This window comes from Protomyctophum parallelum, assembly GCF_964188405.1.
Source record: "Protomyctophum parallelum genome assembly, chromosome: 5".
NCBI lineage: Eukaryota > Metazoa > Chordata > Actinopteri > Myctophiformes > Myctophidae > Protomyctophum > Protomyctophum parallelum.
This window is the reverse complement of record NC_139702.1, coordinates 32885127-32909446: the sequence shown is the minus strand read 5'-3', so window position 1 is coordinate 32909446 and position 24320 is coordinate 32885127. Positions and strand designations below refer to the sequence as shown.

The 24320-nt window shown below is 44.4% G+C and overlaps 1 protein-coding gene across 1 annotated transcript; it reads left to right on the top strand.

Annotated features, from left to right (window-relative positions):
* Window positions 1-14078: 14078 nt before the first annotated feature.
* Window positions 14079-23238, top strand: fam161a (FAM161 centrosomal protein A; the record flags this gene model as incomplete). Its single annotated transcript, XM_083764437.1, has 7 exons — window positions 14079-14252; window positions 16312-16577; window positions 17368-18522; window positions 18843-19010; window positions 20282-20381; window positions 21406-21542; window positions 22881-23238. 7 exons carry the CDS (start codon window positions 14079-14081, stop codon window positions 23236-23238), a joined length of 2358 nt encoding a protein of 785 aa, XP_083620563.1.
* Window positions 23239-24320: the final 1082 nt, after the last annotated feature.

Sequence of the window (24320 nt, the reverse complement as noted above, 5' to 3'; positions counted from 1 at the left end):
GATAGTCCCCCTGCCTGCACTTTGTTGCCTTCCTGGCCTGTCTGCCTGCCTAGGCGCCTCGGTCTTCCTGTCTGTCTGCCTTGGCCTGCCTGTCTGAAACTGGTTTAGACTAACTGCGTGCTTGCCAGCTGCGTTGGCTTGCTGAGCTCGTATTCTGAGCTGGCTGGCTTGCTAGCAAGGCTGGTTCTGTTGCTGCAAGGCAGGGCAGGGCAGACCGGGCCAGGCAGACAGAGAGCCAGGCCTCGAGAGAGGCCTGGCTGAGCTGACTGAGCAAGGCTGGTATGGCTGCAATGGCGGACTGCAAGGGCTGATATGCTCTGGCTTGTCAGCCTGACTTTCTACACTGGCTGACTGGCGGAGCTGGCTGGCTGCGTTGGCTGACTGGGCGGGCTTGCTGGCTAGCTGGCTTGCTGGGCTCCCTGAGGGAAGCTTTGGGATGGATCTCTAGGGGCATCGGCTTGTGTTGAGCCTTCCAACGGCGTCTACCTTGATCTTCATCCTAAGAAAGACAGACAGAAAAAGAAAGACACACACAAAGTCAACTATGCAGTTTCCACATGAGGAAGGCAGGCAGGAAGGCAGGCAGGCACGCAGGCAGGCACAAGCTGCCTGCGTGCTTGCTTCGCCCTCCAGTTGCTGCTCCAGTTATTTGTTTTCCCTCAAACCCATCCTCAATGTGTTGGGGGAGGTTGAGCTCTGTCCAGCACAGGACGGGACGGAAACCAGCTTGGTCTTTAGTCAGCTTGGTGTCTGAGTGGTATGAGGCGTTGGAGTAGCAGCCTCTCTTGTAGGTGATGCAGAGGAGGGAAATGGGTCGGTAGCTCTTTGAGGATGATGGGTTTTTGCCAGGTTTGGGGATTGCAACCACTTTGGCCTTTCTCCAGACAGAAGGGATGGTTTTCTGTGCCATGCATGTGTTCAGCATCCCCACGAGCCAGGTCTTTGTGTTGGGTTCCAGGTGCTGTATAATTTCTGCCAGTATGTCATCAATCCCTGCTGCTTTTCCGGGTTTCGAGTTCTTCTAGGTCGAATGGTTTGGTTTGAGGGCTGGCTGATTGTGGTTGGTTTGATACCACTGTGCGATGGTATTCTCCTGTGGGTCGGCGGCGGTGTTGGTTACGACTGTTGGCCACCAGTTGTGATGCAACAGAGTTTGCTGTGACCGTTGTGAATTATGGGTGGCTCCCTGAGGTCCTTGATCGCCATTGGGTCCAACAGTGGTCATTGAAGCGTGCACACACACATGCACACATGCACCTACACACGCACAGGCGCACATGCGTATGCACACCTGGACCTTTAAATGAACAACAACACAAAAACTAAGGCACTGGTGTCGGACTTCTGGTTTACCGGAACGGGGTTCAACTCCCTGCAGTGCCCTGCTCAATGTGTTGTATTTCATTCATTGGTCCATGGTCTCAGGTCATTGAGCGGCGCGCTATAGTGCGCGATTCTTCATCATTGTTGAGGATTTTTTAAAGGTGAAAATCAAGGAAAAGCAAAAGGCTATAGTCCATGGTCACGGACCGCATACTGGTCAAGGTCATTTATACTGGTGAAGATCATTTACTAGTCTTATAAAGGTCATTTATACTGGTCAAGGTCATTTACTAGTCTCATGAAGGTCATGTATACTGGTCACAGTCATATACTGGTCACGGTCATTTCTACTGGTGAAGGTCATTTATACTGGTCAAGGTCATTTGTACTTGTCAAGGTCATTTATACTGGTCAAGGTCATTTACTAGTCTTATTGAAGGTAATTTATACTGCTCAAGGTCATTGATATTGGTCAAGGTCATTAAGTGGCACGCTATAGTGCACGATTCTTCATCATTGTTGAGGATTTGAAAAAAGGTTAAATCGCAGAAAAGCGAAAGGCTAAAGTCCATTGTCACGGAGGGCATACTATAGTATGTTGTTTTTCTATTTTTGGTGGTGTGCGGGCTCCATCCAATAACTACACCAGTTGTGATGCAATAGAGTTTGCTGTGACCGTTGTGAATTATGGGTGGTGTGGTCTTTGCCAAGACGGTGGATTGTGGCCCATGCCTTCCTGCTGTTATTTGTCATGTTGGTGTTCTCTATATCTTTTCGTCCTGGGCATGACGTTAAACTGTTCCGTTCGAGAGGACCGGCGACCCTCGAATGTAAACAGCCACGAAAGGAAACTATGTGTGTGTGAGGTGTTCTATCATTTCATTCCAGTACTACTACTTTGGGTAGTGGCTGGACGTTTGTGTAGATATTGAAAAGGAGGGGGCGAGCAGGCTACCTTGTGGTAGGCCGTTCTTTTGGGCTTTCCATTTACTCCTCTGGTCATTTAACTGGACATAGAAGCGCCTGTTGTTGAGGAGGCTTTTCCTGACCATTGTGCGGTGTTGGACAGTGTCGTAGGCAGCAGAGAGATCTCTGAATGCTGCTCCAGTTATTTGTTTTCCCTCAAACCCATCCTCAATGTGTTGGGTGAGGTTGAGCTCTGTCCAGCACAGGACGGGACGGAAACCAGCTTGGTCTTTAGTCAGCTTGGTGTCTATGAGTGTTATGAGGCGTTGGAGTAGCAGCCTCTCTTGTAGGTGATGCAGAGGAGGGAAATGGGTCGGTAGCTCTTTGGGGGTGATGGGTCTTTGCCAGGTTTGGGGATTGCAACCACTTTGGCCTTTCTCCAGACAGAAGGGATGGTTTTCTGTGCCATGCATTTATTCAGTATCCCCACGAGCCAGGTCTTTGCGTTAGGTCCCAGGTGCTGTATCATTTCTGCCAGTATGTCATCAATCCCTGCTGCTTTTCCGGGTTTCAACTTTCCCATTGCAGTTTCGAGTTCTTCTAGGTCGAAGGGTTTGGTTTGAGGGCTGGCTGATTGAGGTTGGTCTGATACCACTGTGTGATGGTATTCTCCTGTGGGTCGGTGGCGGTGTTGGTCACAACTGGTGGCCAACAGTCGTAACCAACACCGCCACCGACCCACATAGAATACCATCGCACAGTGGTATCAGACCAACCACAATCAGCCAGTCCTCAAACCAAACCCTTCGACCTAGAAGAACTTGAAACTGCAATGGGAAAGTTGAAACCCGGAAAAGCAGCAGGGATTGATGACATGCTGGAAGAAATGATACAGCACCTGGGACCTAGCGCAAAGACCTGGCTTGTGGGGATGCTGAACACGTGCATGGCACAGAAAACCATCCCTTCTGTCTGGAGAAAGGCCAAAGTGGTTGCAATCCCTAAACCTGGCAAAGACCCATTATCCCCGAAGAGCTACCGACCCATTTCCTTCCTCTGCATCACCTACAAGCTCTATGAGAGGCACTAACATTTCTGAACAGACTATATTTACATCAATATGGCTGGGTCCCCACATACTCACTCAGGGTTGACGTGTCACACCTGCAGTGATGGGAGGGGCACCAAAATGTGGTGTTTTGATTGGTTGATGGGGGCACTCCCTTAGTATAAAAGTGTATGTTTTGTGTACACATGACCTGATGAAGATCAAATAGATCGAAACGTTGTCAGTATTTCAATACAGAACGTTTTTTTTACACCTGTGATGTGCGGGCTCCATCCAATACCTACACCAGTTGTGATGCAACAGAGTTTGCTGTGACCGTTGTGAATTATGGGTGGTGTGGCTCATGCCTTCCTGCTGTTATTTGTCATGTTGGTGTTCTCTATATCTTTTCGTCCTGGGCATGACGTTAAACTGTTCCGTTCGAGAGGACCGGCAACCCTCGAATGTAAACAGGAGTAGCAGCCTCTCTTGTAGGTGATGCAGAGGAGGGAAATGGGTTGGTAGCTCTTTGAGGATGATGGGTCTTTGCCAGGTTTGGGGATTGCAACCACTTTGACCTTTCTCCAGACAGAAGGGATGGTTTTCTGTGCTATGCATGTGTTCAGCATCCCCACGAGCCAGGTCTTTGCGTTAGGTTCCAGGTGCTGTATAATTTCTGCCAGTATGTCATCAATCCCTGCTGCTTTTCCGGGTTTCGAGTTCTTCTAGGTCGAATGGTTTGGTTTGAGGGCTGGCTGATTGTGGTTGGTCTGATACCACTGTGCGATGGTATTCTCCTGTGGGTCGGCGGCGGTGTTGGTTACGACTGTTGGCCACCAGTTGTGATGCAACAGAGTTTGCTGTGACCGTTGTGAATTATGGGTGGCTCCCTGAGGTCCTTGATCGCCATTGGGTCCAACAGTGGTCATTGAAGCGTGCACACACACATGCACACATGCACCTACACACGCACAGGCGCACATGCGTGTGCACACCTGGACCTTTAAATGAACAACAACACAAAAACTAAGGCACTGGTGTCGGACTTCTGGTTTACCGGAACGGGGTTCAACTCCCTGCAGTGCCCTGCTCAATGTGTTGTATTTCATTCATTGGTCCATGGTCTCAGGTCATTGAGCGGCGCGCTATAGTGCGCGATTCTTCATCATTGTTGAGGATTTTTTAAAGGTGAAAATCAAGGAAAAGCAAAAGGCTGTCCATGGTCACGGACCGCATACTGGTCAAGGTCATTTATACTGGTGAAGATCATTTACTAGTCTTATAAAGGTCATTTATACTGGTCAAGGTCATTTACTAGTCTCATGAAGGTCATGTATACTGGTCACAGTCATATACTGGTCACGGTCATTTCTACTGGTGAAGGTCATTTATACTGGTCAAGGTCATTTGTACTTGTCAAGGTCATTTATACTGGTCAAGGTCATTTACTAGTCTTATTGAAGGTAATTTATACTGCTCAAGGTCATTGATATTGGTCAAGGTCATTAAGTGGCACGCTATAGTGCACGATTCTTCATCATTGTTGAGGATTTGAAAAAAGGTTAAATTGCAGAAAAGCGAAAGGCTAAAGTCCATTGTCACGGAGGGCATACTATATGTTGTTTTTCTATTTTTGGTGGTGTGCGGGCTCCATCCAATAACTACACCAGTTGTGATGCAATAGAGTTTGCTGTGACCGTTGTGAATTATGGGTGGTGTGGTCTTTGCCAAGACGGTGGATTGTGGCCCATGCCTTCCTGCTGTTATTTGTCATGTTGGTGTTCTCTATATCTTTTCGTCCTGGGCATGACGTTAAACTGTTCCGTTCGAGAGGACCGGCAACCCTCGAATGTAAACAGCCACGAAAGGAAACTATGTGTGTGTGAGGTGTTCTCTATCATTTAATTCCAGACTTTCCTTCGTTCATTCCCAACTTCACTGTCTATCTCCTGTGTTCTCCATTCATCTTGAGCGATACACAGTTGTCTGATGTGCGGGGGGAGGTGCCGGCTAGTGCATAAAGGCACGGGACAGGTGTTGTCTTGACGCATCCCGTGTTGATGCTGCGACAGGTGTCATTTAGGGCTGTGTCGACCAATTTGGTGTGACGTGATCGGCTCCAGCTTGAGCAGGCATACTCTGCTGTAGAGAAAGACAGGGCCATGGCAGTTGCACGGATTGTTTGTGGGTCTGCGCCCCTCTTGGAGTTCACTAGTTTTCACAGGATGTTATTGTGGGTGTTGACCGTGGCTTTTGTGTTCTCCAGGTGTTTTTTGAAGAAGAGGGTCCTGTCCAGTGTAACTCCAAGATACATGGGGTGGGTATGGTTGGAGAGTTTGTGACCATCCCAAGTGACGCTCAGTTCTTTTTTTGTGTCTCGGTTCCTCAGGTGGAAGCTGCATAGTTGGGTTTGTGTCTTTCTTTTTCTGTCTTTCTTTCTTAGGACGGAGATCAAGGTAGACGCCGTTGGAAGGCTCAACACAAGCCGATGCCCCTAGAGATCCATCCCAAAGCTTCCCTCAGGGAGCTCAGCAAGCCAGCTAGCCAGCAAGCCTGCCCAGTCAGCGAACGCAGCCAGTCAGCCAGTGTAGAAAGTCAGGCTGCCAAGCCAGAGCATATCAGCCCTTTCAGTCAGCCACTGCAGCCATACTAGCCTTGCTCAGTCAGCTCAGCCAGGCCTCTCTCGAGGCCTGGCTCTCTGTCTGCCTGGCCCAGTCTGCTCCGCCCTGCCTTGCAGCAACAGAACCAGCCTTTCTGGCAAGCCAGCCAGCTCAGAATGCGAGCTGAGCAAGCCAGAGGTTGGGTGAGGTTGAGCTCTGTCCAGCACAGGAGCGGCCGGGACGGAAACCAGCTTGGTCTTTAGTCAGCTTGGTGTCTATGAGTGGCATGAGGCGTTGGAGTAGCAGCCTCTCTTGTAGGTGATGCAGAGGAGGGAAATGGGTCGGTAGCTCTTTGGGGATGATGGGTCTTTGCCAGGTTTGGGGATTGCAACCACTTTGGCCTTTCTCCAGACAGAAGGGATGGTTTTCTGTGCCATGCATTTATTCAGTATCCCCACGAGCCAGGTCTTTGCGTTAGGTCCCAGGTGCTCAACTTTCCCATTGCAGTTTCGAGTTCTTCTAGGTCGAAGGGTTTGGTTTGAGGGCTGGCTGATTGTGGTTGGTCTGATACCACTGTGCGATGGTATTCTCCTGTGGGTCGGCGGCGGTGTTGGTTATGACTGTTGGCCACCAGTTGTGACGCAACAGAGTTCGCTGTGATCGTTGTGAATTATGGGTGGCTCCCTGAGGTCCTTGATCCCCATGGGGTCCAACAGTGGTCATTGAAGCGTGCACACACGCACGCACACACACATGCACCTACACACGCACGGGCGCACATGTGCATGCACACGCTAACCAAATGTAACTCTGAGAGTGTAACACATGTAACCAAATGGACCCTTACAGCTCTAACTCTGAGAGTATATATGGTGGCCGACGGGCACGTACAGGTCTAGTGTAACCAAATGGACCATTTGGTCCATGTCTGTAAGTGTAACACATGTAACCAAATGGACCCTTACAGGTCTGTCATTCTGAGAGTGTAACACATGTAACCAAATAGACCCTTACAGGTCTTTAACTCTGAGAGTGTAACACATGTAACCAAATTGACCCTTACAGGTCCAACACTGGTTATCGAAGCATGTACACACGCACGCACGTGTAACCAAATGGATCCTTACAGATCCAACACTGTTTTTTGTTAATCATCGAATGAAATGTGCGAGGTCGGCAAAAGAGAAAGTTTAAAAAATCAAAGCAAAGGTAATTCGAAAATGTTATTTTTGTGCTTTTGTGTTTCTCTTCTTTATACATTACTTTACTGTTTGAAATGTAAAATTTACATTTCAACGAAAGGACCTGTAAAGGACAACACAAAACCTAAGGCACTGGTGTCGTACTTCTGGTTTACCGGAACAGGGTTCAACTCCCTGCAGTGCCCTGCTCAATGTGTTGTATTTACATGGTTCATTGAACGGGGTTCAACTCCCTGCAGTGCCCTGCTCAATGTGTTGTATTTACATGGTTCATTGAACGGGGTTCAACTCCCTGCAGTGCCCTGCTCAATGTGTTGTATTTACATGGTTCATTGAACGGGGTTCAACTCCCTGCAGTGCCCTGCTCAATGTGTTGTATTTACATGGTTCATTGGTCCATGGTCTCAGAGGTCATTGAGCGGCGCGCTATAGTGCGCGATTCTTCATCATTGTTGAGGATTTAAAAAAAGGTGAAAATCGCGGAAAAGTGAAGGGCTATAGTCTATGGCAGGGGTCGGCAACCCAAGATGTTGAATGAGCCATTTTCGACCAAAAAAATTAATTCAAAATCTATCTGGAGCCGCAAAAAAAATGTAAGCCTTAAAATGCTTATATAATGAAGACAACAGGGCTGCAAGTGGATATTAGCCTATCTATCAAAATAAAAAGTGCGCTATGGTTCAAGCCCGTTCGGAAATAGCGCACTGTGCAATGCAAACTAATAGGCGAGTGCGCTCCCGGTGCGCATTTCCGAACGCAGTCAACGCACCCTCCATTATTATGCCATGTTTTTTGCATTGTGTTCTTACCCGTTTAATGTGATTTCTGTGTGTGGACATCGCTGGAGAGCTTCTCAACATTGGGCATGTAAAATGTCACTTTAATCTTCACACACGACTGCAAGCTCTCATCGGTGAGGCGTGTGCGGTATTTGGATTTAATGTAGTTCATGTTTGAGAATATCTGCTCACAAAAGTACGTTGATCCAAAGATGGATAATACTCCAAATGCGAGTTTCTTCATGTTCACATAATTGTCTGGAAGAGCATTCCATGTTTTCCACACAAGTGTGTGGGAAGGCAGAAGGGAGCAAACTTTTAAGAAGTGGATCGCAGCTAATTAAACTCCACCACTGCTGGCTGCTGCTTTGCTGTTTCGTTGCAACCCGGGAGATAATAAAACGTCTATATGACTCCTTCATATAGTCACCGTCTGTGAATGGCTTGCCACGTTTTATTTATTGTTTGATAGTTTGTCACTGCAGATTTAGCCATGGTGCGTCATGGCAACTGCAGCCTGTTTTACGCAATCGCTACATTTACATTGTAAACGTGTACATAAACATTCAGATTCCAAATATAAAGTCCTCGCCACATGTGCCACGGGTGTTAGAATGTTGCTGGTACAGCGATTAGCATTGCTGCATCCCGCGTTGTTTAATAAAAAGCATTTTTATCCGAGCAGTTATTTACTGGCCATTGGCTTTCAACTACGCGCCCCCACCCGGTGTGCAACTGTTTCCCAACCCCGTTTGAGAAAAGGGGCGCTCGGATAAAAATGCTTTTTATTAAACAACGCGCGATGCAGCAATGCTAATCGCTGTACCAGCACATTTCTAACTCCCGTGGCACATGTGGCGAGGACTTTATATTTTAAATCGGAATGTTTATATACACGTTTGGACTGCGATTGCGTAAAACAGGCTGCTGTTGCGTCATGACTGACAGTCATGTTTCAGGGCTATACTGCAGATTAAGCATACAGGCAATCCATCATAATATTTATTCTACACACTTTTTACAAAATTGGGAAACTTAAGAATGTTTCTGTCACGTTTGGCCTCCTACAGAAACCATAAATGAAAAATAAAAATGTGAAAAAATAAACATTATACATTTTCATAGATTATTTTGTAATGCTACAGGGAGCCACTAGGGGAGTGCTCAAGAGCCGCAAGCGGCTCTTGAGCCGCCGGTTGCCGACCCCTGGTCTTTGGTGTCGGACTGCATACTGGTCAAGGTAATTTATACTGGTCAAGGTAATTTACACTGATCAAGGTCATTTATACTGGTCAAGGTCATTTATACTGATCAAGGTCATTTATACTGGTGAAGGTCATTTATACTGATCAAGGTCATTTATACTGGTGAAGGTCATTTATACATGTCAAGGTCATTAATCCATGGTCTCGGAGGTCATACAATAGTATGTCGTTTTTTTTCGATTTCGGAGGATTTGAAAAAAAAAAGGTGAAAATCGCGGAAAAGAGAAAGGCTATAGTCCATGGTCACGGACCGCATACTGGTCAAGGTCATTTATACTGGTCAAGGTCATTTATACTGGTCAAGGTCATATATACTGGTGAAGGTCATATATACTGGTGAAGGTCATTTACTAATCTTATGAAGGTCATTTATACTGCTCAAGGTCAGTGATTGATTGATTGATTGTCGAATTACAGTACATTTCAAGCACAAACTCAATACTAAAAAGTTCCAGCATGTGTCTCCACAGTAAGCTGAATAACAAAGTGTGAATGTAGTTTCTAGGTGAAAGTGATTTTTAAATTTCCCCATTGACATGAATGGGAAAAGGCAAAAATTCACATTCAAGTATTTGTTCCTCGGAGACTGTAATCACTATAGTTACAAAACTTTTAGGGATAATTCAACATTATACCTAAAATTATTTAACCCTAAAATTTTATCGGTCGGCCTCATGGTGGCGCTATAACAGCCCACTTTACCTTTTGGCTTATAACTCTTGAACCGTAGGTCGTAAAACAAAAAATATTTTTTCCCTGGATTCCTTGGGTCATGACGCATCTCCCCATATAGGCCACGCCCATTTCCGCCATGATAGATTTTCCGCCATTTTGAATTTTGTCCAAAACACACTTTTTGCTTTTCCTCCTACAGATTTTGTCCAAATCTCACAGAATTCGGCACACGTGATCTCTGGACCCATCCAATTAAAACTGAACTGCAGAATTTTGAAAGTGCGTATCGTTCGGCCGTAATCGTCTTCCGAAGTTAGTAGGAGGGGCCTATATCACAAAAAATGCCATAAATCACGAACGGAATGTCCAATCCATCCCAAATTTGAATCACATGTCCGGGGTGGTTCAATCAACCAAGTTCTAAGAGCAATTCCATTTTCATCCATAGGGGGCGCCGCAAATGCGAGAAATGTAACCGTTTGTCGCAAAAACATGAATTTCGGGGGTTAAATCCCCTCCGAATTACTTACGCATGATCTAAGGCGTGACTTGAAATTGTAATTGGCTGGCAATACTAGTGGGAGGGGCATATGTAAGCCACTGCGGCAACCACACTCTGCAATTTTTTAAAATTGCGAATTTTCTAGTTGACATTCTAATCGTGATACATAACTAATTTGCATACCTAAATGATTGACGTTCGGAGGATCCCCCTCATTCCACTGGTAACGCTATGAACTGTGGGTAATTTATTTGCCAAAGTCAGCATCGACGCTGACTTTGGCAAAGGGCACATAAAGGGGCGGGGCTGAGCCCTCACTGACTTACCGATTTCAAATGGGACATCCCTCAAGCCCTCGCAGACTTCACATGAACGCGCAGCTAAATCAGTGAGGGCTCATTGAGTCAGCAAGGGAGTGGATTGGGATTGGGCCAGCCCCGTTCAGATCAAAAAAAGCTGAAAAAAAAAAAAAAGCAAAACTCATTTCTAAGCAGCTTTTTTTTAGAAAGTGGGCGTGTACAAGGTACCTGTCACTCAAGCTGCCTGGACTTGCTTTGAGACGAGAGAAAGAACACAGGCAGTTTTTTAGCAGATGCGCATTTGAAAGTCTAAAATGTAAAATAGCGAATGTATAGTCCTCATGCATATCATACAACTGATATAATATCAATTATTGATCTCGCTCGCGCGCGCGCACACACATACACACACGTGTCCCCGTGTCGGGCGCTCAATATCACACTGTCTTTCAACTTTTGCTATGAGGTTCATCGATAGGCCTACATGAACGCAATAAACCAATTGAAATGATTTCCTGAAATAAATCTTATCTATATGCGATTGGTTTATCGATTCATTCATACAATGCAGCTACCGACACACACACACACACATACACAAACACACACACGACGACCACAGAGCGGGCTTCTCCCCTCTTCTCGGGGAAAGTTTTGGGGAAAAACACGGAACACAACCTGTTTTCACCGCTTCGACAACTTGTTTCTCATATAAACTTTCATTTCTATCGATAAATATGCTATGTTCTTGCAAAATATCCATTCATATTTCATATACAGCCCATATTTAAAAGGTTTATTTTTTAATTCGGAGAATCAGCCCGCACAGCTTTCGGAGAGGCAAATGGTTTTGTGAAATTATCTCAACTCCGCCTCCTCAAACCAGGGTGGCCACCTGCAAGACCTCATAAAGGAGGACACTTTTGCGGCCCGCTCCCCCGACCCCCCCCCCCTCCCAGATTCGCTCCCCCCCCTCCCAGATATTACTATTGCACCTGATTTTCACCACCATCATCTCCAGCATTATGTCCACAGAGAACATATATTCTATTAAATTAACCTTTTTAAATTATAGGGTACCACAAAGGCCATTCATTTTATAATCAATTTATTTTATTTCATGTTTAGATATGTTTTATGTTTAATCTCTTTCTTGTGGGGTTTTTTATAGTCTTATGGTCATCGGTGTGGGACATAGTATGATGCCAGTAGCCTATATGTTCACAGTGCTTTAGCCTCCCTTTCTTTATGATGTCGAGTTCCTTGCTCCATTGCTCATTAAATGTAGTTTTTCATTTCATTTATCTCTGCATTAACTATCCTAAAGTGATTGTGAGAGCACACATTCCACAACAAACACACCGACCGTCCCACTGGCAGTGTTGCCAGGTTTTGGAAGAGAACCAAGCAACCATGTCTATGAAAACAAGCCCAAAAGAAGCCTGACTAGGCTTAGTAGGCTATTTTATAAAACAAGCCCAAAGTCGCTTATAATTAAGCGGACATGGCAACACTACGAACGTCTCCTCTCTCTTGACAGAGGGAGTGTGGCCGGCTCCCTGCGGAGCTGAGCAGCGCTGCGGAGATTTTAATACCCAGACGACGTAAATGACAGTTATGACACAAGCATTGTATATCCCAAAAAAACGGACAATTATGTGTCCGACTGTCCGGCCGGAGGTTGACGTGGGAGGAGGACAGGTGGGCTGGGTCTAAAACCGGACTGTCCGGCGTGAAACCGGACGTCTGGCCAGTGGCCACCCTAAACCACGCTGTGCTCTGATTGGCTACACGTAGCTTTTAAAAGCTTCAGATTTTAAAAGCTGCTTGAAAGTTAAGTTTTGGGGAGAAGAAAAAAAAGCTGTTCATTCCCAGCTTCAAAACGCAAAAGCTGCTCTGCATAGAGATAACATGGGACCACGAAGCTAAAGCAGAAGCTAGCTTCTGACTGCAGTCCCCTCCCAGTGAGCTGTGGCGTCCCACAAGGAAGCATACTAGGGCCTTTACTGTTCCTAATATATGTTAACGACATGACTTCAGCTTGTGACTGCAACTTGTTCCTGTTCGCAGATGACTCAGCACTGCTGGTCTCGGACAGGAACAAACTGCAGGTTGAAAAGACCCTCAGCTCTGAACTCGGTAGAATCTGCACCTGGCTCGCTGATAACAAACTATCCTTACACCTGGGAAAAACTGAATCCATCCTCTTCGGATCAAATAGTAATCTCAGCAAGGCAGATGGCTTCTTGGTTAGAGTGGGTGACAATATTATCACACGAAAAGATCAAATTACCTACCTAGGTTCCATCCTGGAGGCCAATCTTTCCGGTGATAAGATGGCCACCAACGTAATCAAAAAAGTCAATCAAAGAACAAGATTCCTTTACAGAATCTCCTCACTGGTCAGCAAAAACACCTTGAAGACCTTAACAGGAGCCCTCGTACAAGGTTTCTTTGACTATGCATCCACCTCTTGGTACCACAGCACCTCAAAGGCCCTTAAAACAAGGCTCCAGACCTCCCAAAACAAACTGGTCAGGCTCCTACTTGGCCTCACCCCCCGAACCCACCTCACCCCTGCCCACTTTGACAGGCTGGGATGGCTTAGGGTCGACGACAGAGTACAGCATCTTGCAATGGGTCTGGTCCACAAGATTCGATACACCACCAAGATACCCATGTACCTGTCTAAATACTTCCTTAATGTAAACTAAGTCCACACCCACAACACCAGAGGGAGTGCAACAAACCATGTACAACCCAGATTCGGCACAAACAAGGGACTAAATTATTTTCGCTCCTATGCCACCAAAATGTGGAACGCCCTACCAACAGTCATTAAGACATGTGAATCCCTTGACTCCTTCAAAACCGCTCTCAAAGGGCACCTACGGATGGCTGCAATTCGAAACTGGCCTCTGTAAAATCTGAATTCCCCCCCCCCACCCCATTTCCCCTCACAGTATATGTATCTTTTCCCTTTTTGCTTCCTATATGATGAATTCCTGTTCTGTTTTTTAGCTACATAGAAGTGTCTTATTTGTATGTCTCTAAATGTTTTGATGAATTGAACAATGTGGACCCTGTTGTAAACAAGTGTAATGCTTAATTGGGTCGTCCACTCACAGTTAACAGTCTTTGTATTGAGTTTGTGCTTAAAATGTAGCTACTGTAAATTATACAAACTGTTAATAAATATTTCAATCAATCAATCAATCAGTGTGAATGAAGCTTTATGTCCCGTCCCCGCCGTGTCATCACTTCCTGTCACCATTCGACCGTTTCCTTCACAACCACGCATCGCGTCGCTGTTACCAAGGACTCGGTGAAATAAAACGTCTGGGTTTCCGAGGCTACCAAGGAGGAGTCAGGACCTGTTGCTGGCTGCTGTCTGATCTGAATTCTGGATGTTCCTCGGTAAACAAGATATTAGCCAAGTAACAGTTTCAAACTCAAGAGCAAGTCGGAGAAGAGAAACTATGGCCAACGACGCCCATCGGACAAATGTGTTGGTCACGTCGTGTTTAAAAACCCCAGTGGACCCGCTCACTAAAGCGCCGGTGGCTTTGTACGAGCGTGAGCGAGCCGTGCCATACAGTACCGTCCCAACAGGACACAACATGAGGCACAACCTGGACTTCTTTCAAAGAGAGGTGAGGGTGAATGACAAAATACAGTCAATCTAGACAGTGAATGAGAAATTGTTCAGTGAGTGTGGTGTCAGTTCAGTTGAGTGCAATACTCCATCGCATAACGGTGTCGCTTGTCGACAATTACAGATTTTCAGCTGTCAAGGTCGCATGATCGTCTGAATTCCTTTTCAGTATAAATTTGGCTTTAGTTGACTGACATCCTTAATTTTTTACTTTTTGGAATGCTGTAATGTAGACTAATTCCTTTACAAATTTCAAGTAGGAACATTCATCATTGTCAACTTCTCTTATTTCCCAGTGTTTACAGGCCAGCCTGCGTGATTAGACCTGTATATTATGTTGTCTTTACTATTTCTGGCCTCCTACCTTGACTAGATTATTATAAGTCACAGTGCTATCATAATCCCAGATGCTTAATTTTCGTCTGGACAGACAGACAGCAATGCTCTGGTGCTCTCATGCAGCAGGTTAAAATGCCTGGACCCCTGAGGAAGATCTTAAGCTGTCTAGTCAAAAACTAATGATAATTGGAAGAGAGATGGAGGAGGAGGCACCGAGGCAGCAGACATCTGACGTCTTTATTTGCAACAGACACCCTGTGTGCTCCACCATATGGCTGTACTAACTGCAGTTGCAGGGGGATAATAAGCTTAGACCCAAAGAGGAGTCATTTGTAATTACACTGTGTGCCTCGTGCCACCACTGATCTGCTGCAGGAGGATTTGGTGGTTAGGGAGACCTTTCTGGTCTGGGTGGTGGCAGGTTGACCCCTAGTGACAGATACAGAGTGAATCACCATTAAGGAATGCAACTCAACCCTGCATTAAACCTTGTTATGGTAGGAGGCAGCAGCCAAGGCAGGCAAGAACCCCCCCAACAGGGATCAAATGGGGACTAAGAGTCTCACAAAATGTAGCCTACTGTTATCACTTATGAATCAGTTATGTTGTAGTGTCAACCTTCAATCTAGCTGGTATCACTTCTTGAGTTGACAAAACTGAATGAGTCAAACCACAAATACACACTTGGCATAATGTTGCGGCGTGCATATATCTATTCAGTGATGCAAATAGCCTGCATCCTACATCCTTAGACTCACTAAATTGAGAAACAACGCAACCGTGTCACCCTTCAGGCTCCTGGGATGCAATACTGTACTCAGTACTGTACTCGGACTCATAAAATGTCCCTGGGAACCCATCTTAAAAGAAACACCCCTGGGTCCAGGGATCAATTACATTGAAAACCTATTTACATCACTGTCTATTCATTTGTGTATGAAACTTACTATATATAGAGCACAACAGTGGGCGTGGTTTTCTGGACCCACTTAAAAATCTGCTATACATTTTTCCCATACAGATTTACAAAAATATATCAATTATTCTAAGACTAGAATCAAGCCATCCAGGATCCCGGTGAATCATGACCATAAAACCTTTAATTCTGTGAAAAATAATAATAATAATACGAAATTGAATATTTTATTATATGATATACTATATTTAATAAATACCATTTGTTTTTCATTTTCATTTTTTCACAGAATCAAAGGTTTTATGGTCATGACTCCCCAGGATCCTGGATGGCTTGATTCTAGGCTTAAAATAATTGATGTGATTAATGCACCCTGCTTATATGAGACAATTTAAAATGAAACTTCTATGACCGTGCTGACATAATGAAGTGACATTATTCCAGTACAGTGTGTCAGCCTAAGGTGTCAGCCCTTCGGTCGCCCGTTGCCTTAAGGCGTCTTACTGGTATAAATAGTTTTGTAAATCTCATGTGGCAGAAGTCTGTTAATTTACCTCAAGTACCTCAATATGTATAAGAAAAGCTGTGTAATGCTGTCACAGAAATCATTCAGACTTCAAATGCACAGTATAGATCAATGATCACCAAATAGCACATCCTTCATGCAGTCGACGGTGTTGCATGCTGAAAATAGCTGCTCTACAACCTCAAAATGCATAGCATCGCAAGCAATGCATTGTGAGCTTGTAGATCTGTTATTTTAGATGCGTAAATTAAGCTTAACCCATCACCTTCTTCTCAGATGGAATACGAGGACTCTGGCTCTGAGTTTGGCGATAGGGAATCTTCTGGAAGGAGGGATAGTAGCCCTCTCATGGTCAAGGACTACAGGGTAACGGGGGATCAGCTGGACCTGCGTGAGATATTCTTCTCTAATGAGGAGTACTACAGCAAACTGGAGGAGCTTAAGAAGGCCCATCTGAGGACCATGGCTGAACTGGAGGGCATGTACCGCAAAAATCTGCAGCTTCAATCTCCCCTGGATGCAGCAGTGGAGACTGGGCAGAGGTGTTTTGTTATTTCTCATGATAATATCAGTCACCATATGTAATTACATTACATTAGCCTGGTAAAATAAAAGTATGAAACATGAAATTGAATTCCACGACCAGGAGGGTTTACCCGGCTACCATTATTTCAGTTGATCTAAACTTCTAAAGGGATATACATTGTCAATAATTCATCACAATCCTAGCCTTTTTGACATTTATAAACCAACATTATCTGCATTGCAAATTAAATTAAAAAATAGTACGGTATATACAGTCCTGTCTTTTGTATCATTGTGGAAAGAAAATAAAAGACTTGTATGTCTAAATAGAAATATCTTAAAAAAAAAAAGATTACATACCATACAACATGGTACGCATATTCATGGTATGCAAAAAAATTATAATGTGCAAGGCCTGTCAAATGATGGCTAGTAACTTGGCTAGTAACTTATAGGTAACTTTTGCCAGGCACCCTGATTCACTACGTTCCGTGGACGTTTTTGCTACTAAGTGACAAAATAGAATCCACGGAACGTAGTGTATCGGGATGGATCCTAGGTTTTTTTTACATATTTTATTCTGCTTTTTATGCCTTTATTTGATAGGACAGTAGCCCCCCCCCCCCCCCCCCCCCCGACATTCTGTCAGGATGGATTAGCAACCTAGGTGCCCGGACGTCTACGCCAGCCGTCCGGGCCTGAATTTTTATATTTTATCAGCTTTATGTATTAGTGGTGATATTCTAATTATCTATATTATGAAAAAGGAATCACCTTTGGTTAACAGCAGAATGTGTTTCTCACTAGACTACCCTGGGTAAAGGGCAACCCAGCAGCTTCACAAGGACTGAGGAAGTTCCACTCGGCTATAGAGCTCCGCAGAGGTTCTGGACTCTGTTGGACTCAGATGGACACATCCGATGAGGAGAAAGCCAATGCTAAAGACATGGAGAAAGATCCAAAAGATCACATCAAGAACATGTGGAAGGACTTTAAGTTGTCACACCGTCACCCATCCTCCTCCTCACTCCAGAGTCTGCCATCAGATAACAGGACAAAGGGGAGGGGAAGGAAGAAGCAGGGACGTAAAGAATCGAGTCACAGGGTTACCGTCCCAGAGCCCTTCCACATGACCTTGCGCGAAGCAGAGAGACGCCGACGCGGCATCAAAACTCGTTCAGAGATTGAACATGAGAATGCAGAGCTGCGCAAGCAACTGGAGGAGGTTACAGAGTGCCAGCGAAAGTTCCGCGCCAGTCCCTTGCCCGCACATGTTCGCCTGCCACTTCACGGAGATCTCCGGAGAGAGGAGCGGCGCCGTTCTACACGCGAGCGGCAACCATCTGTCCAGAAGCCATTCAGCTTCCTGGAACGGGAGCGCCTGAAGAAGGTGCAGAGAGAGGAGGAGCTCCGTCACCTCCAGCCTTCTGAGCAGGAGACAGTGACGCCCTTTAGGGCTAAACCTGTGCCCAAGGCTGTGTATGAGGCAGCGACTGGGGAACAGATGAAAGAGGAACAGCTGTATCGTGCCATCAAGATGCAAATGAGAGCTAAGGAGATGCTCTGCAGCTCTTCTATGCCACACAGCATGCTTGCACAACGACTCAGTGAACGGAAGACAGCCTCCCTGGCTGAAGAAGACTCCCACAGGCCTAAGATAAATAAAGAGATACCAGACTTTGACGCCAGTTACAGGCGCTTCCTGAAGCACCTGGAAACCCGAAAGGAAGTGAGACCTGTGACCACGTGTGAACCCTTCCAATTAAGGACGTCCCAGATCTCCTCACACCGCGAACGTATTCTGGCTGACATTGAAAAAGAACTGACAAGCCCCCGGTTGAGACGTTGGTCCGGGGCCGCCCGCACACACAATTCTAGTCTCTGTTCTTCTCTCTCAGGAAGCCTGGAGCTCCTCCCAGGAAAAGTCACAGATGCCGCCAAAAAGCGCCAAGAGGCTGTGAGGTACCATTATAGGGGATACCGATGGCACCCGGCCTAGATAGACGAGATAGTCAGAGCCTCAGAACACACATTTAGACATATTGACAGTGACAATTATTTATTTAATTGAATTCTACAATGGATACTGTAAATCCCTCTGGAACTCATTTCCCATTGACCACTCACCCCAAACCCTCCACCTACAACAGACTTCCTCCTCCTACACTATACCCCATAGATGATCATTGTACCTAAAAGTCCTCAAGTCTCTAAGTTAATCCTCAAAGTCCCTTCTCCACACGTCTTCCACCATCTGTGACTTGATTGTCTTCCTTGAGTAGAAAGGTGCTTGAGCAGAGGAAGAAGGCAGAGGAAGATGAGGAGATACAGCGAGAGAAACGGAAGCAGAAGGAGAGGAATCTGCAGAAGGTAGTGCTGAAGCGTGCTCAGGCCAACGATCCCCACCTGGCACTCTCACAGACCAACCAGAACAAACTCAGAGAGTTCAGGTAATCCAAAAAAACTAAACAAAAAAAGAAACAAGACACTATTACTGTTCACCCCTACAAATGTATTGTTACTGCAGTGCACAGTAACTACATTTACATTTCAGATGTACTGTAATTGTATCATTATATTTGGGATGGATGGAGTACTTTATTCCACACATAAACAAAATATTAGTTTGTTCTGCTTTATTAACTGTGAGATCTAAGACCTGATGTCATACTATTTTAACCATGTTCTAACTAAACTGTCTGTATAAGATTATGATATAAAAGATATTGATAATGTAGCTGAAAGAATGTCAGAATTCCTAGCTTCTTTCTACAAAGTAGTATTTTGTCATTGTAATATTAATCAACTTAGTGGTACTTCTGTAGCCTCACGTAGCGATGCCTGGGGCAATGTGCATTGCGAAGGCAGATGAAGGCCGGCTATGCGAGGCTAGTACTTCTGAGGCCTACTGGCATTGTGCATACACCACACACGCATGCACACACACACACACACACACACACACACACACACACACACACACGTGTGCATGCGCACGCACGCACGCACACACACACACACACACACCAGAGGGAGTGCTACAAACCATGTACAACCCAGATTCGGCACAAACAAGGGACTAAATTATTTTCGCTCCTATGCCACCAAAATATGGAACGCCCTACCAACAGTCATTAAGACATGTGAATCCCTTGACTCCTTCAAAACCGCTCTCAAAGGGCACCTACGGACGGCTGCAATTCGAAACTGGCCTCCGTAAAATCTGAATCCCCCCGCACTGTATAATGTTTCTTTTCCCTTTTTGCTTCCTTTATGATGAATTCATGTTTATTTGTACGTCTCTAAATGTTTTGATGAATTGAACATGGTGGACCCTCTTGTAAACAAGTGTAATGCTTAATCGGGTCGTCCACTCACAGTTAACAGTCTTTGTATTGAGTTTGTGCTTGAAATGTACTGTAATTCTGCAAACTGTTAATACATATTTCAATCAATCAATCACACACACACACACACACACACACACACACACACACACACACACACACACACACACACACACACACACACACACACACACACACACACACACACACACATACACAAACATACATACAGTACTCCCTTTTGGTAGTTATGGTAGCTGATGCTGTTATCCACACTTTGTATGTCAGGATATTCTGTGTAATGTTGCTTGTCAGGTTTTGAAGGAAGACTGTTGTGATTGTTTGGTTGATCATAGTATGTATATTTTATATAGGAAACAAGACCTTCAGCGCAAGAGGGAGTATCAGCAGGAGATCAAAGAGATCCAGGAGAGGGTAAAGGGGAGACCTCTGCTATTAGAGCAGGTTGCACAGGTGAGGCCCTGGACCTTTTGTGGGTTTCAGGTTATGTGTAGTGTGAGCATACAGTAATTATATATCATTGACTGTCAAAGATTGTTTAGCCTGGAAACCAGACGAATTTGCCACAGCTAAAATAAATAACCCTGTGCAGATTTGTCTGTCACTCGATTTGAATTACATTTCGCTCACCCAGAGTTGTGGGTGACCAATCAGTGCCCACTATTCAAAGTGGCTGTGGCGTTTGAATCTGTTTATACCGCCCCTTGGAAATGAAACTTCCACACTGACGTTCCACGTTGGCCATGCCAGGCTAATAATGTTTACTTCCTTATTATTATTATTATTAGTAGTATGTTATTTTCACTAACATACTACTTTTAATTCAAGGACTTCTTTAAAAAGGTTCACATTGTGGTTTGTACAATTCTTATTGACTGTACTACTTACCCTATTAAGTGGTTTTGTTATTTATAAATGTGTAAATGTTAGATATTATTTAATTAATATATTATTCTTACTGTTTACACAATTTTTGAAACAGCAAGGCCTTTTTTTGTGCGATTAATTCACGTTAATTTAAACTGTTGTTTATGTCACGTGTACATCCACACAGAACACGAATATTACTCAGCAATAAAGCAACCTAATTTGTTAAATGACGCAATGTATGATGCATTAACAAACAAATTGTTTTATGTGAAATATTTGCGACACATTTTCATATAGTTTATTCCTCCCTCCTGGTGTGTAGGGACCTAAAGTTTTGAAAAATGCAGAGGCTGTAGGTTTGTTGAACAATACAAAATACATTTTTGATTGGGTTTTAGGCTTTGTAAACAAATATAGGAAATATAAACGGTCATGGTGTGATGTGTTTTGAGCTTGTAGATGGGCCATTTCTACTATTTAAAATATATGAAATTTTTTCAACATGAAAATAATTGTTATTATCTCAATTAATTGCGATTAGGCGATTATGTAATAATTGTGACAGGCCTACATAGCATTACGACAACTGTCTGTGTGTTTGATACAGAGGAATGCCAAACTGGCAGCTGAGAAGCGATACACAGAAGCTCTGCTTAGCTGTGGCCTGAGTGAGGACTTTATCAGTAGCAAGGTGCCCAAATCAACAGGCACTGCCCGCAAGAGCTCCACTGAATCTAAACAAAGGTAAATATATTAGTTACACGCTGGTAAAATACCATCCAATCTCAATCCTGATCTCTCTACTGTTGTTACATTATAGTACCCCTTGTATCTGTTGTAAGAGTGCAACGGGTAGTCGTGTACCTGGGGTACTCTGAGTCTGACAACAAATAAACAACAAGTACAATGTGTATTGCATAAACGGGTGGTTCATATATTTCAGCCTTACATCGTTCCTGACTTGCCTTCTACCCAAATAGGCTGCTGCCCGTTTATAAATTGATTGTAATATATCTAACTTTATTAGCATAAACAAGTACTGCACTGGGTTCTCTAAAAACGGTACAAAGTACTCTTGACAACAGGTATAATGGGTGGGTGTTGCATAACTTCCTGTAGCATGCATTTCCAACGCGTGAATTCCGTTTGTGTCCGAGCATAGGCATGGTAACGCCCCGCCTGCCTGTGATTGGCCTACCGACACTGCCTGTCTTGACTGTCCTCCGAGGTGGATATGCTGGACAGTCTGATGCGAGGTTACTCCGTGGTGGGAAATGAATGAATTTATTTTTGTAGAAGAGGCAAAACTAATATTGTTTATGCCGTTTGCTTTGATGGAATAATTGATTGAACATGCACGCCATAATATGATTTGATTTGGGTGTGTTTGTGTTGATTATTGTGTAATTTGTGTAAACTTGAAACATTATTGTATATAAAAAGATCTATTTTCCCTTCATCTTTATCCATTGTAGTGTAATAGCATTAGTTTACTATAATTAGATTAATACACGATAATCAACACAAACACTTTATTTAGAACACACCCAAATCAAATCATAGTACAACATACGTGTTATTCAATCAAAGCAAACGGCATAAACAATATTAGTTTGCCTCTTCTACAAAAATAAAACTTACAAGTTAGTCCTTACAAGGCTGCATTCTGTTGCGCGTGCCAAGCTGTCATTCTCTTGTTGCCTATTATTTATTTCTCACTCTCACCACGGAGTAACCTCGTGTCTCGGAGGACAGTCAAGACGGGCAGTGTCAGTAGACCAATCACAGGCAGGCGGGGCGTTACCATGCCTCAGCCATGCCTATGCTCGGACACAAACGGAATTCACGCATTCCCAACTTGTGTCGTTCCCAGCTTACATCATTCCTGACTTGTGTGCTCCCCGAGTAGGCCAGTGCGCCGGTCTAGTTCTATAACTTGTATATAATCATACATAGCTTTAACTCTTATTTACCATCCAGCCACAGATTGCTTGCAGATTGTTTATGTAATTAGCTAGCTTTCTAATCAGATAAGAGCATTCTGCAGATAGTTCTAATGACTTACTTCTTTTGATATTTTAGCGACAAGGAGGCAGATATGGACTATATTCCTGTTCACTTCAGAAAAGTCTACTTGGATGACGAAGACTCCGAACCAGGATCAGAGGAGAGGGACAAAATTGAATCCAGCAAGGATGAAAAAGATGACGGTAGCGCTGATGGAAAGGAGGCTGACAACGGAGATGCCCAAAATTACTCAGATGACAATGACCACTATTCGGATGATCACGATCACGAGAATGACTCGCACAACAGTGAGAAGGACTTAACCGAGGAAAGACAGCAGGATGATGATCTCATTAAAGAGCACGAAAGCAACAGAAGTAACCAGCACAGTCGCAATAGTCAGGGCTCAGACAGAGCTGAAAGCACTGTATAACTTAGTGATGAAGAAAACAGAAATCATTTTCTATGAAGTTGTCAAAATGTCAGGAAAGAAACAAGGTTACATGCCAGGGAGGGATGAATTGAGTCTTTATAGAGGACCCAAGTGCAAAAATGGGACCTTATATAGCAATATAATTTTGTTAAAACGTTGTTTAGTGTATTATAGAAGAAATTTGTTTCTATACTGTCATCACATTACAAATGTATTACGAGTTTCTTGTAACATCGACAATAAAAAGTGTTTATATTCAGTTCAATACATTTTGTCACTATCTGTGATTGCCATCTATCTATTCATAGAATCTCTGTCAGTCCTTTGCATATTTCGAGACCTGTAGTGTACAATCCAATCTACTTCACTCATGGCAGCTGAGGACCCAAGGGAATGCAGTCGAATGTGAAGTCGATCAGATCACTCATATTCAACCTGTGGGGTCCCAAATGATTTTTGAGGGGTCCCCAGATGATATTCATAATAGAGGGTATGCGCGTGACATAATCATACACGGAAGTTATGCGGGAAGCCGTGAACGCCCACTGAGTGGCAAAAGAAAGACTTTCTGGCCTTGATAGCCCATACCCCCAAACAGCTAAAAGTCCTATCTGATTGATTACATTAAACGTTAAACTCACTTTGCCAAAGTTAACCAACATACAGTATGTACGTGCATCTATCTGCACATTTCTAAAATGACAATTGTGTTTAAATTATTATGTTAATAGAAATTATTACGTTTAGCTGTATTTCTACTAGAATAGAATGGTTCAATTTGGCTATATATGATTATTAAATAAGTTCTTGCATTTTTGTTAGAGTAGAGATGGCATGTTGCACGGCAACGGTAAGAACAGATCTACAAGCTTAACAACAACGCACGGTCGCGACGCGTTGCCAAGCTTGTAGATCTGTTCTTTTTGGTCAAAAGAAGTCCGCCCTCACGCCGATGACGCGGCATCACACGCGCCCAATCAGACGGTTCGAAGGGCGTGCACACGGTCCAAATTTTACGCGGCGCGCGCCACGGGCCCGACAGCAGCACACCGCGCGAGCGAGATGGAATATCCCGGTCTCAA